A 14,602-nucleotide genomic window follows, 5' to 3' on the forward strand; every position below is an offset into this window, starting at 1 on the left:
TGGTCCGTTCTTGTCAACCGCCTTTTGCACGTCGTTTCGTGTCACTTCGCATTAATGACGTGACACGTGGCGATCCTCGATTGGTCGTCCTCGATAACCGTTCCCTCCCTTATGTCTATATAAAGCCCCTCATTTCCTCATTTTTTCACTTTTTCGATCTGTTCTTCCCTTTCCTATTCCTTCTGTGTTCCAGATCCGTCCTTTCTATTACAAACTTGTTGCCAAATCTTCTCTCATCTATACGAAAAAGAGGGGGAATTAATTTGGTCATCATTCTTGTCAACTGCTCTTTGCTTCCTCAAATTGTCACTTCTCTCGTTTCCTTTGCGTCATTTCCCAAAATCCTTTTCCCTCCATTCCTTCAACATGTCCGAGACCACCTCTACCGAAGTCCCTTCAGTGTCATCTCCGAGGACCGAGGCTGCGTCCCCAACTCAACAAAAGATTATCCCCGAAACTACGGCCTCGGATATTATACCGGCCAAATTTAACTTTAATAAAGACCTGGAGGCGGAGAAGCCCTCCGTCGTCTCGGACCGGGGATACGACGTGAGGCGGTATCCTTCCTCCATATCCGAGGATAAACTCGACACAGTCCGGGCAGAATGTGGGTGGGACACACGCCCGGTAAGGGTTTTTTCACCCGGTCCAGACGAATCCATCACCGACTATCGGGAGGGGTTCTTGTACGTATACACTTTTCCCTTTACCCTTAAGCTCGACCCCCCGGTTGATCCGGTCATACTGGATATGTGCCGGACCTACGACGTGACTCTGGCACAGATCGGCCCAATTGTTTGGAGGGTCGTTGCTTGCCTCCGGTTGCTGGCCAACAGAGCTGAGAAAGAGTTCTCATTGGGCCACCTTATACGCTTGTATTCCCCAAGAATATTCCGGGGTGGTATCATAAAACTAGCCAAGCGCAGCCGGAACCCGTTCTTCTCGAAGATGGACGAAGACCGGGATAGGGGATGGTTAGAACGCTACGTCCGGGTAAAAACCGAAGACATAATCCCGGTCGCCCATCTACCTTTTCCGGAGAAGTGGAACGACAAACGTAAGTCCGATCCTTTGGGAAATCGTCCTCACCTGTTCAGTTGCTTATGGTATCGTTTTCTCACCGTCCTTTCCTTATCTTTGCAGCAAATGGGTTTGTTCCCCCCGCTATTCGGGATCTGAGCGAGTGGGTCACGACGCTCCTTAACCAGCTTCCCTATGAAGACCGGACTTGGGCCCACTTGTCACGCGGTCGATGGGTCGCTCAAAATCATGGTAACATTTGACTTTCCTTTGATCTTGCTGCATCTTTAGCCATCCGAGGCCGTCAGTTTTCTTAACCCGCCTACGTCTTTATCGTTCAGGTTTGCCGAAGGGCTCGGTGGCATCTAGATCGGAGTTGGTGGCCGCTTCCCCTGCACCGGCGTCCGCGTTCGATACGGCTGGTTCCTCCCGTGTTCTTGCCGAAGCCACCAAAAGGAAACGGCCCTCCGAAAAGGGTCAGCCGTCCAAACGAAAGAAAGTAAGAAGCATTGCCCGGACCCCGAGAGAGGAAACGGAACCCGACATCATAGTTCGGAGGGTCGACCTGGCACCGTCAACGGCACCAATACCCGAGGAGACTGCCTCCGAGCCGCCCTTGACTTCTATCAACGAAGGTATCTTGATTCCCGTTCTTCCTCCGTGTGCGGAAGAAATCCTTTCCCCAGCTCCTCTTTGGTCGGTTGACTTTGTGGTCATTTCGGGTGAAACTTCCCCGGAAGATACTCCCCCGCAGAAGAGGAATGGGGCCGGGGAAATGGCTGGTACTGCAGCCGATAAAAGGACTGTTCCGGTCCCGGAGACCGAAGCATCCGTTCAGGCTCGTCCGTCGCCCGGCCACGGGCCTGTTTCTGCTCCGGAGCCCCCGGTTTTTGCCAGGAACATCGAGTCTACGCCAAGTTCGTCTACTCCCGGCCCGAGGGTTGAAGACTTTGAAGATATGTTTTCAACTACTCCTCCTGCTACCGGTGACGCTGCGGGTTTCGGTCATCTTCCAATTCCTCGGGTCACGAGGCCGGCCAACCGATAGTCAGAATCTGGCTCTAGAGGCAACCTGGTGACCATCTTTCCGGCCCCAAGCGCAGAACCACGAAGGACCAGATCGGCCGTGATCACCGTCCCCGAGGATTGCGGCTTTCTATCTCGTCCGGTGGGAGTAGCAAGTTATTTGCGTCCTCTTGTCTCCGACTCGGACAAGCGTAAAATGACCGGGGTCACCTGGCAGTGCCTTATGAACGAAGGCATGCACGCGGGCAACCGGGTAAGACTCTCGGCCATCTTTGTACATCAGTAGACTCCATGCTTTCTAACTCTTTATGTTTGCTTCTTTTGTAGAGCGTAGTACTGGTGAACGAGGCCTTTATTCGTGCCCAACACGAGATGGATGATCTTCGAGGCCAACTGGATGCCCAAGGACGAGAAACGGAGAAGTATAAGCATCTCCTTCGAGAGAAGGAGGAGGAGTTGGGTCGGGCCGCCGTCCTCGCCAACCTTCGTCCCGAGCTTGATGAGGCCAAGGACAAAAATCATCGTCTGAAAAGCGAGTTGGCCGCCATGACCGATTATAACCGAAGTCTCGAGGTTGAGAAGATTTGCCTTAGCCAAGACAAAGCTCATTTTTTGTCGAGGCTGGACGAGCTGGAGGCCACCGTATCCCAACTCCGGGGGGAACTTGATTTGGTGAAGGCCGATGCAGCGAGCTTAGCCGAGAGGAACCGGATACTGGAATCTGATACCGCTCTATATAAAGAACGCATGAAAGTTTTCGAAGAGAAAGCCGAGGAGCGGTCTCGGATAAATGAGGGCTTAAAAGCCAAGCTGGAGGAGGCAGTGAGTGCCAACGATGTACTTAAGGCCGAGCTAGAAGCTGCTGTCCATATGAGGACTATTGCTGTGGCCGGCCGGGCCGAGCTGGAGACTAAGTTGGATAAAGTTGAGGCCGATTTGGAAGAAGCCTGGAAAGGCGTGGAAGCGGCCGAGGCTCATACTGCCATTGTCGCCGAGTATGAGAAGTGGAAGTCTCGGCAGCTCACCCTCGAAGAGGCCGATCGCGGATTCTCCGATCTTCCGGCCTTGATAAACCAGGCCAAAGAGATGGAGGAGGAGGCAAACCATGCCCTTGAGTCCGACACGGATGATTCCGAACGAACCGAGTCCGATCATTCTGCCTCCAGCCATGCCGAGTAGCATAGGATTTTCACTTGGCTTTTGTTTTTTTGCCTTTGCCGGCCTTTTTGATGTAAATGTACTCTTTATAAAAGTATCCTTTGTATACATGCAAGTTGCACTTCTCTTGTGTCTTCGTTTGAGTGCTTATTTTTATTTTTCCTCGAATTATTGGTCCGTTTTCGGACAAGATGATCCGTAGTCATTGGTTAACTCTGCCCGTGGGACTGACTTATCGAACTTTTTCGTAGCCGGTTTGGCCTTGTCTAATTTCGGCCATAGTGTCCGGTGTAGGGCGTATAAATTGAACAATGCCGAAATACGGTCATTGTAATGTTTTCTGTATTGCAAGTGTTTGTACATATGAGAATTTTCATTTCCTGTATATTTTCATTTCTTGTATCTTTGCCGTAGCAAACACTAAATGGGACACGATTCATTATGATCGTTTGGTCCTTACATCGAAGGAGGTGGCCAGTGGCCGGCCTCTGTTTCTGCCGTGGCAAATGCTGAATGGGACACGATTCATTATGATCGTTTGGTCCTTACATCGAAGGAGGTGGCCAGTGGCCGGCCTCTGTTTTTGCCGTGGCAAATGATGAGCTTCTTTCTTTATTTCTCTTTACCGTTTCATGCTCCGATGTGAGTACTGTGCCCCCTTAACACTTATCCGAGCTTCGGGGTCGGGTGAGTGTTACTAAGCCCCCACTCGGAAGATGCAACCTCAGGGGCTGTCCCTTTATCTTCGTCGCGTAGCACGTTGTACTTGTTGCCTCGTTAAAAACCTCGTCGGAAAACCCATTTTGGGACAAAACCACACTAAGGAAAAGAGTGCAACACGTGCTTTCAGTCCTAAATTCTATTTTTGTGCCGCCCTCGATTTCCTGTAAAAAAGGCAGCACGGTTAACAAAAGGTATATATGAGAGGATCATACCTTAGCAGTAGTATCTTTTTAGGTGGGCTATGTTCCAGTTGTTGCGCAGGCATTGCCCATCCATGGACTCCAGCTGGTATGATCCTTTGCCCGTTACACCGGTCACCTTGTACGGTCCTTCCCAGTTCGGTCCTAGCTTTCCCTCGTTTGGGTTCTTTGTATGCAAAGTAACTTTTCGAAGTACCAAGTCCCCAACTCGAAAATGCCGAAAGTTGGCTCTCCGATTATAGTATCTTTCCGTTCTCTGCTTTTGGGCCGCAATTCGGACCAATGTCCTTTCACGCATCTCATCGGCGAGGTCGAGTCTTACGGCCATGGCCTCCCCGTTTAATTCCTCGGTTGCGTACCCGAACCGGAGAGTCGGCTCGCCAACTTCGACGGGGATAAGGGCTTCGGCCCCGTATACCAATGAGAAGGGGGTCTCGCCCGTGCTAGACTTGGCCGTGGTTCGGTATGCCCATAGCACCTCGGGTAATACTTCTCTCCAATGGTGCTTCGATGCTTCTAGCCTTTTCCTCAGGTTTTGGATTATTGTTTTGTTTGTGGATTGCGCTTGCCCGTTTGCACATGGGTGATATGGGGTCGACACAATCTTCTTGATCTTCAACCCTTCGAGAAAGCTGTTGACCTTGCTACCCACGAACTGAGGACCGTTATCACAAGTTATTTCGGCCGGGATGCAAAAACGGCAGACGATGTGATCCCAAATGAAGTCGATAACCTCCTTTTCTCTGATTTTTTCAAAGGCCTATGCTTCGACCCACTTAGAAAAATAGTCAGTCATAAATAAGATAAAACGTGCCTTACCTGGTGCCTGGGGTAACGGACCCACGATGTCTATTCCCCACTTCATGAACGGCCATGGTGAGACCACCGAATGCAGCAACTCCCCGGGCCGGTGAACCATCGGGGCATGTCTCTGACACCCATCACACTTTCGGACAAAACTTTTCGCGTCCTCATCCATACGATTCCAGTAGTATCCGGCTCTGATAAGCTTTCGGACCAGAGCTTCCGCCCCAGAGTGATTGCCGCAGGTTCCTTCATGTACTTCTCTCATCACATACTCCGTTTCCCCAGGGCCCAAACATTTAAACAAGGGTCCGTAGAAAGATCGCCGGTATAATTGGCCGTCCACTAAGCAACAACGGGCCGCTTTTGTTCGTAACGAACGTGACTCCTTCGGGTCGCTTGGGAGCTTATCATCACGCAAGTAGTCAATGTATTTGTTGCGCCAATCCCAAGTCAAACCTGTTGAATATATTTCGGCGTGCCCGCTTTCCATGGCCGTTTTTGATAGTAGCACCGTTGATCCAGGATTGATTTCGGCCCCGTCGACCGCGGATCCCAAATTTGCCAATGCATCGGCCTCGCAGTTCTGTTCTCTTGGTATATGCTGCATGGTCCATTTTTTAAATCGGTGAAGTACCACTTGGGTTTTTTCGAGATACCTCTGCATCCGTTCGTCCTTGACTTCAAACGTGCCATTCACCTGGTTTGCGACCAAAAGCGAGTCGCACTTTGCCTCGATAGTTTCTGCCCCCATGCTCCGGGCCAATTCCAAACCTGCGATCATAGCCTCATACTCGGCTTCATTGTTAGTTAATCTGGTAGTTTTGATTGACTGTCGGATGACGTCACCGGCCGGGGCCCTAAGGACAATACCAAGCCCGGAACCTCTAAGGTTCGAGGCCCCGTCCGTATACAGAGACCAAATGCCCGTGGCCTTTCCCGAGGTCAGTAGGAATTCTTTTTCGACCTCGGGAACCATGGCTGGGGCGAAGTCTGCTACGAAATCGGCCAAGATTTGGGATTTGATGGCCGTTCGGGGTCTGTATTCGAGGTCGTAACCGCTAACCTCTACAACCCACTTCGTTAGCCTACCCGACAACTCCGGTTTATGCATGATATTTTTCAAAGGATAAGTAGTTACTACACATATGGGATGGCTTTGAAAATAAGGTTTAAGCTTTCTGGAGGCGCTCACTAGTGCTAATGCCAGTTTTTCCAAATGGGGGTAACGGGTCTCCGCGTCCCCCAATGTTCTACTTACATAATAGATAGGGAATTGCGTACCTGATCCTTCTCGGACCAAAACGCCGCTTACCGCCACTTTGGAGACAGCTAGATACAGAAATAGTGTCTCGCCTGCCTTCGGTGTGTGCAGTAGAGGGGGGGTAGATAAGTATTTCTTCAGATCCTGTAGAGCTTCTTGGCACTCGGGTGTCCAGGCAAAATCGTTCTTCTTTCTGAGCAAGGAGAAGAACCGGTGACTCCTGTCCGAGGATCTCGATATGAAGCGACTCAGTGCTGCGATCCTCCCGGTGAGTTTCTGAACACCCTTTATGTTGTTCACCACTTCAATATCTTCGATGGCTTTGATCTTATCCGGGTTGATTTCGATCCCCCGGTTTGACACCATGAAACCCAGGAATCTGCCAGATCTTACTCCGAAGGCACACTTCTCCGGGTTGAGCTTCATGTTGTATTTGCGAAGCACATCGAAGGTTTCCTGCAAATGCTTAAAATGGTCCTCTGTTTCCAGGGACTTAACAACCATATCGTCAACGTAAACTTCCATTGTTTTCCCTATTTGTTCTTCGAACATTCCATTAACTAGGCGTTGATAGGTTGCACCGGCATTTTTTAATCCGAAAGGCATGACATTATAACAGTAGGTCCCGTACCGGGTGATGAAGGACGTTTTCTCTTGGTCCTCCGGGTACATCCGGATCTGGTTGTACCCGGAGTAAGCGGCGAGAAAACTCAACATCTCGTGACCGGCCGTTGCATCGATCATCCTATCGATGTGAGGCAACGGAAACGAGTCCTTCGGACATGCCTTGTTTAAATCTTTGAAATCAACACACATTCGAAATTTGTTACCTTTTTTGGGCACTACCACAACGTTAGCCAGCCACTCCGGGTACTTCACTTCCCGTATGGAGCCTATTTCCAAAAGTTTTGTTACCTCGTCCTTCACGAATGCGTGCTTAGCCTCTGCCATGGTTCTTCTTTTCTGCTTCACCGGAGCAAACTTCCCGTCCAGGATGAGCTTGTGAGTTGCTATGTCCGTTGATATACCTGTCATATCTATATGCGACCATGCAAAGAAATCGGCATTAGCACGGAGGAATTCAATTAATTGACGCCTGAGCTCCGGGGTGAGCCCCGTGCCCAGGTATACCTTTCTATCCGGGAGATATTCGAACAGGATGACCTGCTCCAGCTCCTCCACTGTTGACTGGCTTGCATCTGAATCATCTGGCATGACAAACGACCTGGGTACCTCGTAATCTTCCTCCTCATGCACCGGATTAAACCCGGCGCTCTTTGATTGCTATTTGGGAACTCCCCCCCCCCTATCGCACATTTCTCTTCCGGCCCCTTGGGCCGATGTGCCACTTCCTCTACTGCGAACATTTCCCTTGCAGCGGGCTGCTCGCCTCGGATGGTTTTCACTCCTTCCGGCGTGGGGAACTTTAACAGCTGGTGTAGTGTTGAAGGTACTGCCCTCATGTTATGTATCCAAGGTCTGCCCAATAGTGCATTATATTTCATGTCCCCCTCGATCGCGTAGAACATCGTTTGCTGAATGGTGTCACCCACGTTTACAGGAAGTGAGATTTCCCCTTTTGTTGTTTCGCTTGCCATATTAAATCCACTTAATACCCGGGCCACGGGCACGATCTGACTGAGCAGCCCCAACTGTTCGACCACCCTCCATCGGATGATGTTGGCCGAGCTACCTGGGTCAACCAAAATTCGTTTGACCTTAGTTTTAAAGACCAGCATAGAAATTACCAATGCATCATTATGGGGTTGGACGATGCCCTCCGCGTCTTCGTCATCGAAGAAGATAGATCCCTCGGTCGAGCGTTCTCGGGTGCGCTTTTCTCGGACAATAGAGATCTTTGTCCGTTTCATTACCGGCCCTCGAGGGACATCAGTGCCCCCTACTATCATGTTGATCGTATGTTGGGGTTCAACAGGCTCGGACCTTTGATAGGATTCTCTTTCCTTATAGTGATTTTTGGCCCTCTCGCTCAGCAAATCTCGGAGGTGACCGTTTTTCAACAGTCGGGCTACCTCCTCTCTCAATTGGCGGCAATCTTCAGTTCGATGACCGTGGGTCCCGTGATATTCGCACACTACGCTCGGATCTCGCTGACCCGGGTCCGTCCTCAATGGTTTAGGCCATCTTACATCGGGTACACGTCCAATGGCTGAGACTAGTCCCGAGGTACTAACGTTGAAGTTGTACTCCAAAATTTTTGGAGGCACTTTATTGCTGGCGGAACTTCCGGTATCACTCCTGAAAGAGAGTCCCCGACTGTTAGGCGGGCGTTCAACCCGCTTGCTGCCCCGTCCCGAGAAATGGCTCGGATTCTCTGTTGCTTTTTCCGACCTGAGATTTTGCTTCTCCGCATAGGGATATGGCCGGAACCTCTCTTTCGATGATTCGGACTTGATTTCATATCCCTTCCTCGGTGCCTCGAAACCTCTATTTACTTTGGACCTCACCCGAGAGAGTTCGAATTGGTCATTCTCCACCCGAATTTTCGACTCATACCTGTTGTGGACGTCGGCCCAGGTTACGGCCTCGTATTCTAACAAACTTTCTTTCAATTTGGCCGAGGCCACCGAACTTAGCATGTTGAGTCCTTTCGTGAAGGCCTGCGCGGCCCATTCTTCTGGCACCGGAGGGAGCTCCATCCGTTCCCTCTGGAACTGGGTGACGAATTCCCGTAGTAGCTCATCGTCCCTTTGGGTTATCCGGAAGATATCAGCCTTACGGGCTTGCACCTTTATCGCACCGGCATGTGCTTTTACGAACGCATCGGCGAGCATTTCGAAAGAAGTGATCGAATGCTCGGGTAGGTGGTCATACCATGTCAACGCTCCCTTCGACAGAGTTTCCCCAAATTTCTTTAACAACACCGACTCGATCTCATCCTCTTCCATATCATTGCCTTTTATGGCACAAGTATACGAGGTCACGTGCTCGTGCGGGTCCGTGGTGCATCATATTTCTGTATGTCGGGCATTTTGAACCTCTTCGGGATCAGTTTCGGGGCCGCACTTGGCGGAAAAGGCCTTTGGATGTACCTCTTCGAATTTGGTCCCTTCAGTAGAGGTGGAGCCCCCGGTATCTGGTCCACCCGAGAATTGTACGTCTCGACCCTCTTCTCGGTCGAATCCACCCGTTTCGCCAAGGTCTCGAGCATCTTTAGGACCTCAGTTGAGGAGCCAGCTCCGGAGCCATCGCTCTCGACCATTCGCTCTCCGTTTCTTCCGGTTTCAGCCGTACCCTTTGACTTTACCGGCCCTGCTTCACCCTTTCCGCTCTGCAGCTGAGCAATCGCTAGCCCTTGCTCGGCGATTGCCGCCCTTTGTTCCTGCAGCATTTCGAAGATTAAACGCAAATTAATGTCATCGTTTGGCACGTCCGGCTCTCTCCAGACCCGATCCCGGGATAAAGTAACGGAATGGTGAGTGTTTAGAGGATCGGTTGCCGGTGGAATGGCATTCTCTTGATCTACGGTGTTTTGCCGGTTGAGTCCTTCCCTCGAATCAACGGGGTTCGGATCAGCGGGGTTCGGCAGTGCCCGCAGTCCGCTCCCTTCATTTTCCGCCACTATCTTAGTATTGTTGACGTGACCGGATTGTTCGACGTCTGCCATTTGGATCGTTTTCACAGAGACGGAGAGGGAGTTTTTGGTTTTGATGAATACGGTGGAAGTTAAGGCCAAAGACCACTATTATCCTAGCCCCACGGTGGGCGCCAAACTGTTTACCCCGGTTTTGGTAACCAATTAAATTTGTATGTGGATATAGGATATGTGCTTTGACCTCAGTATGGATTACAAAGAGGTTATAAGAGCGCCTCTTAATACACGAATAAGGAGCACAGACTCCGGCCGACTACGCATATAACGAGTTGGTTGGAGAGGTTCAACATGAACGATCAAATTTGCAATAAACAAGATCAATAAAGGATTGACTAGAACTGGATCAATAGATATATTGTGTTACAGAATATTCTTGAAAGTAAAAGATGAACCAACCCCCTTAAGGGAGGAGGGAGCACTCTATTTATACTAATGAGCCCCTGGGCCCCCCCCAATGTGGGTTTAATAAAATAGTAATAAAAGGGACAGCCCCTGCACGGATTTGGTGGGATTTGACTGATGGCGCCGTCTGACACACGCACAGTTGGCGGCTGACCATGATGTGACACCACTGACGCGTCCTAGCAACGATCGCATCTGACCAACGGGCTCACGGATACCGGACCAACGGTGATGAGACACCGGGGAGAGATCCCGAACCCTCGGTGGCTTAGAGACCGGGTCAGATGGCGCTTCTACTCGGCCTTGATTAAAGTGCTCATCCGGAAGTGTGATGTCCCCGTACGAACTCTCGCCCTTTTCTTTCTCCGATCCATAGTTATCCCGGATTGACCCGTATCCGGTTTTTCTACCATATACAGAGTGTGGTGGAGGAGAAGATGCAGGTGGCGGAGGAGAAGATGGATTACTTGGGGGAGGAGATGAGGGTGGCAATGAAGGTGGTGGACTTGATTCCTTAGGTGGAGATGGCGGTGGAGTTTCTTCCTTGGGAGGAGATGGCGGTGGAGTTGATTCCTTAGGTGGAGATGGCGGTGGAGTTTCGTCCTTAGGAGGAGATGGCGGTGGAGTTGATTCCTTAGGAGGAGATGGCGCTGGAGTGTAATCCTTAGGAGGAGATGGCGGTGGAGTTTCTTTCTTAATTAGGAGGAGATGGTGGTGGAGTTGATTCCTTAGGAGGAGATGGTGGTGGTAGCTCTGGTGAACCGTGATCATCAGGAGGTGGCGCTGAACCATCAACACAAATAGGCTTGCAAGAACGACACTCTGTTATGCAGCCATTTGAACATAACTTGGGACAGACATGAGGAAGATTTTTACATTGCTTTATTTCATCATCTGAGCAATGAGAATGACTTGGATGATCAGCTATTCCAGGGGGAGTTTTGGCCTCCACCACTGCTATAAACATTAGCAAGACAATCGCCAAACCTACAACAATGTGGGCTGTCGATCTAGACATTTCAACATTAATGTGTAATAGTCTTTCTCACTATGCTTATATAGCCGCTCTCTGATGGTTTAACTGCTTGTGTTGAATGAGTAATGAAATTTCCATTGCTACATCTCCCATTTTATATATGCTGATAAAGAGAACTCTAAGCTTATTACTTGGGGCTCATAATTGCATTATTTGATCGATAATTGTTACTAGTATGTTACTTTGGAAGATGCCTTTCACATGCTTATTTTCCCGATCGAGTAGAAGATAGTACTTAAAAGAAGTCAATAATATTCTCTTCAATATTGTGTATGTTATCTTGCTGCAATTCTAAAATGAAGATGTGGTATCACTTGGCCATAAAGCTAGGACTCTACACTTTCATTTTTTATATATGTCTTGTTGTCTTTCATTGAACATTGGGGTAGATTCGAACTAATAATTAAAAGGAAGACCCAAAAGGAAGAAATTAATATGCTATCACAAGTTAAGCTAGATAAACTCTGCATGCCCAGTACGTTGTATAAGAGCTAACGTACTGTCTTGGCATGTATAGCGTACATTGTTTCTTCTTCTACTCATGCATGTATCGTATAGTACTGCTTTGGCATGCATGTTCTATTTGCAGCGTCACTACGTGTTTTATTCCTTTTGTTCCCTCATGGTAGGCATTTATTGCTTTATGTAGTTCTCTCTTCAAGAGTTCAAGGCACTAGATGCATTGACATTTCTCCTTGAAGAGAAATTATCACCACTCTTTATTTTATTTTGAAGCTACTTAAAAAAAAAGAGGTTTTAAGGAAAGTGATCATGATGTGTATAGATTTATGGCAAAGTTGAAGTGATGCCATATGTGGTGAAGTTTAATACTCCCATGAGATGACAAATATTGAAGAGAAATAGAAAATATTGAGTTATAAAACTTTGACTTGGGAAAAGAAGCACATGAAAGTAAACTTATCAAACGCAGGTACCATGATTAATTTGTTCCAAGTGCTGTCCCAACCGGCTCTAAAGTGTAACAAAAAAGGCAGTGCCTTAGGCCCCAAATTTGAGGGGCCCCATCTCTTAGCAATAATAGGATTATAAGTTTTTTTTTAAAAAAAATATTGAGTACTATTTGTATGAAAAGTAAACTTTTCATATAAAAGGAAAGAAACTTTTTGAGATGCGGAAAAAGTAATCTCTCCTCTATCCCAAAAAGATTGTCCTTATTTTCTTTTTAGTCCGTTTAAAAAAGATTATCCCCTTTCTATATTTAAAAATAATTTAACTTTATGAGATGATTTATAGCCACGGCTTGTTTTGGACCACACATTTCAAAAGTCTTCCTTTATTTCTTAAACTTTGTGCCAAGTCAAAAAGGATAATTTTTTGGGACGGAGGGAATAGTTGACTGCTTAAAAATGGGAAGCTAAAAATGGGAAGCACCTAAACATGGACTAAAATTGTTTTGACGAGTGAAAAATATATTTAATTTTTTTAAAGCTAGAAAAATTAACTTTAAATAAAAAAATATTAACTTTTGTTTTTAAGTTAAGGCCTCCCATTCAATTTTGGTTTTAGGCCACTCAAGTGCTTCAGCCGCTCCCAGTGGTTGCATAATAGAATGTCGTTCTTGTAAGCCTATTTGTGTTGATGGCCCATTGCCACCACGTCGAGCGTCCCCGTCTCCACTAGGATTGCCAGTTGTAGTGCATTGGCATCAGTGACGCTATGGCGGATGCGGAGCATTACCGACGGGTCTACGGGAGTTTAGTAATTCTTATTCAAATCATGTATATATATTAAGAAACATACTAAACATCTATAAACTAATTTAACTCTAAACTCATTTATTATTATATATTAACTTGAGATCGATATAGGAATTCATTGTAAGAGAATATTTGCCGTGTCTCATCTCATTCATTCAATAGGTTAATATACAACATTTACAACATAATTGAAGGCTACAAATTAGGAACTAAGTTGACTAATTAATTCTAACATATGCTATCCTAAAATAGAAGATTACAAAATATATTTGACTAAATATTTACATAATCTAACACACCCCCGCAGTCGAAGCAGTAGGTTTACGAACGGTTAGACTGTCCCGAAAATCATCAAATAGTACGCGCGGAAGACCTTTGGTGAAAATGTCGGCAATCTGATAACGGAACGGAACATGTAGGACATGAACCTCTCCACGTCTAACCTTTTCACGAACAAAGTGAATGTCCATTTCAATATGCTTGGTACGTTGATGTTGTACCGGATTTCCAGATAAATAAATGGCACTCACATTGTCACAATAGACCAAAGTTGCTTTACGAATAGGGCAATTGAGTTCAAGCAACAGATTACGAATCTAACAAGATTTAGAGACAACATTAGCAACCCCTCTGTACTCCGTTTCAGCACTAGACTTAGATAGAGTAGGTTGGCGCTTTGAAGACCAAGAAATCAAGTTATCCCCAAAATATACACAATAACCCAATGTGGAGCGTCGAGTGTCTGGACATCCTCCCCAATCAGCATCTGTATATGATAGTAGTGACTGTAGAGAGGTTTTGTATAAATGTGTACCGAATTCAATCGTACCTCGAATGTAACGCTAAATGCGTTTTAATGCTTCCATATGCTCGACTTTGGGATCTTGCATAAACAAGCAAACCTGTTGGACTGCGTACGAGATATCTGGCCGAGTAAATGTCAAGTATTGCAAAGCACCTGCCAGACGATGATACTTCGTAGGATCTTCATACGGGGCGCTCGAAGTAGCGCTGAGTTTGCCTTTTGTATCAACTGGTGTGGGGAAAGGCTTACATTGTGACATGCCTGCCCTATCAAGAATATCCTCTGCATAAGAACTCTGAGACATGAATAGGCTATTTTTGTCCCGGGAGACAGCAATCCCCAAAAAATAGCTCAACGGACCCAAGTCTTTCATTGCAAATTTCGTAGCTAGCTTGGACATAATACCGAGTCTGAGAGAGTCTGAAGATGCAGTTAGAATAATATCATCCACATATAACAAAATGTAAGCAATATCTTTTCCACGACAGTAAGTGAAGAGAGAGTTGTCAGATGTGCTATGCGAGAAACCAATGGTTGCCACATATTCGGCAAAACGCTGATACCATGCCCGTGGTGCCTGTTTCAAGCCATAAAGAGACTTACGCAAGAGACAAACATGATCAGGATGAGCCGGATCCCGGAATCCCAAAGGCTGATTCATATAGACGGTCTCATTCAAGTTGCCATGTAAGAAAGCATTCTTTACATCAAGTTGGTGAATGGGCCAAGAGTGAGATAAAACAATAGTAAGAACCACACAGATAGTTGCCGGTTTGACAACCGGACTGAAAGTCTCGTCACAATCAACACCTTCCCGTTGAGACCTGCCA

The 14,602-nt window shown here is 47.4% G+C and overlaps 1 protein-coding gene across 1 annotated transcript; it reads left to right on the forward strand.

The window, feature by feature from the left end:
- The first annotated feature begins 7,590 nt into the window (after window positions 1-7,590).
- Window positions 7,591-10,874, forward strand: LOC132619992 (glycine-rich cell wall structural protein 1.0-like). The gene is made up of 2 exons (XM_060334735.1): window positions 7,591-7,645; window positions 10,633-10,874. The coding sequence occupies exons 1-2, from the start codon at window positions 7,591-7,593 to the stop codon at window positions 10,872-10,874; spliced, it is 297 nt and encodes a 98-aa protein (XP_060190718.1).
- The last annotated feature ends 3,728 nt before the right edge of the window (window positions 10,875-14,602 follow it).

Source organism: Lycium barbarum, chromosome 11 (genome assembly GCF_019175385.1).
Source record: "Lycium barbarum isolate Lr01 chromosome 11, ASM1917538v2, whole genome shotgun sequence".
Lineage (NCBI taxonomy): Eukaryota > Viridiplantae > Streptophyta > Magnoliopsida > Solanales > Solanaceae > Lycium > Lycium barbarum.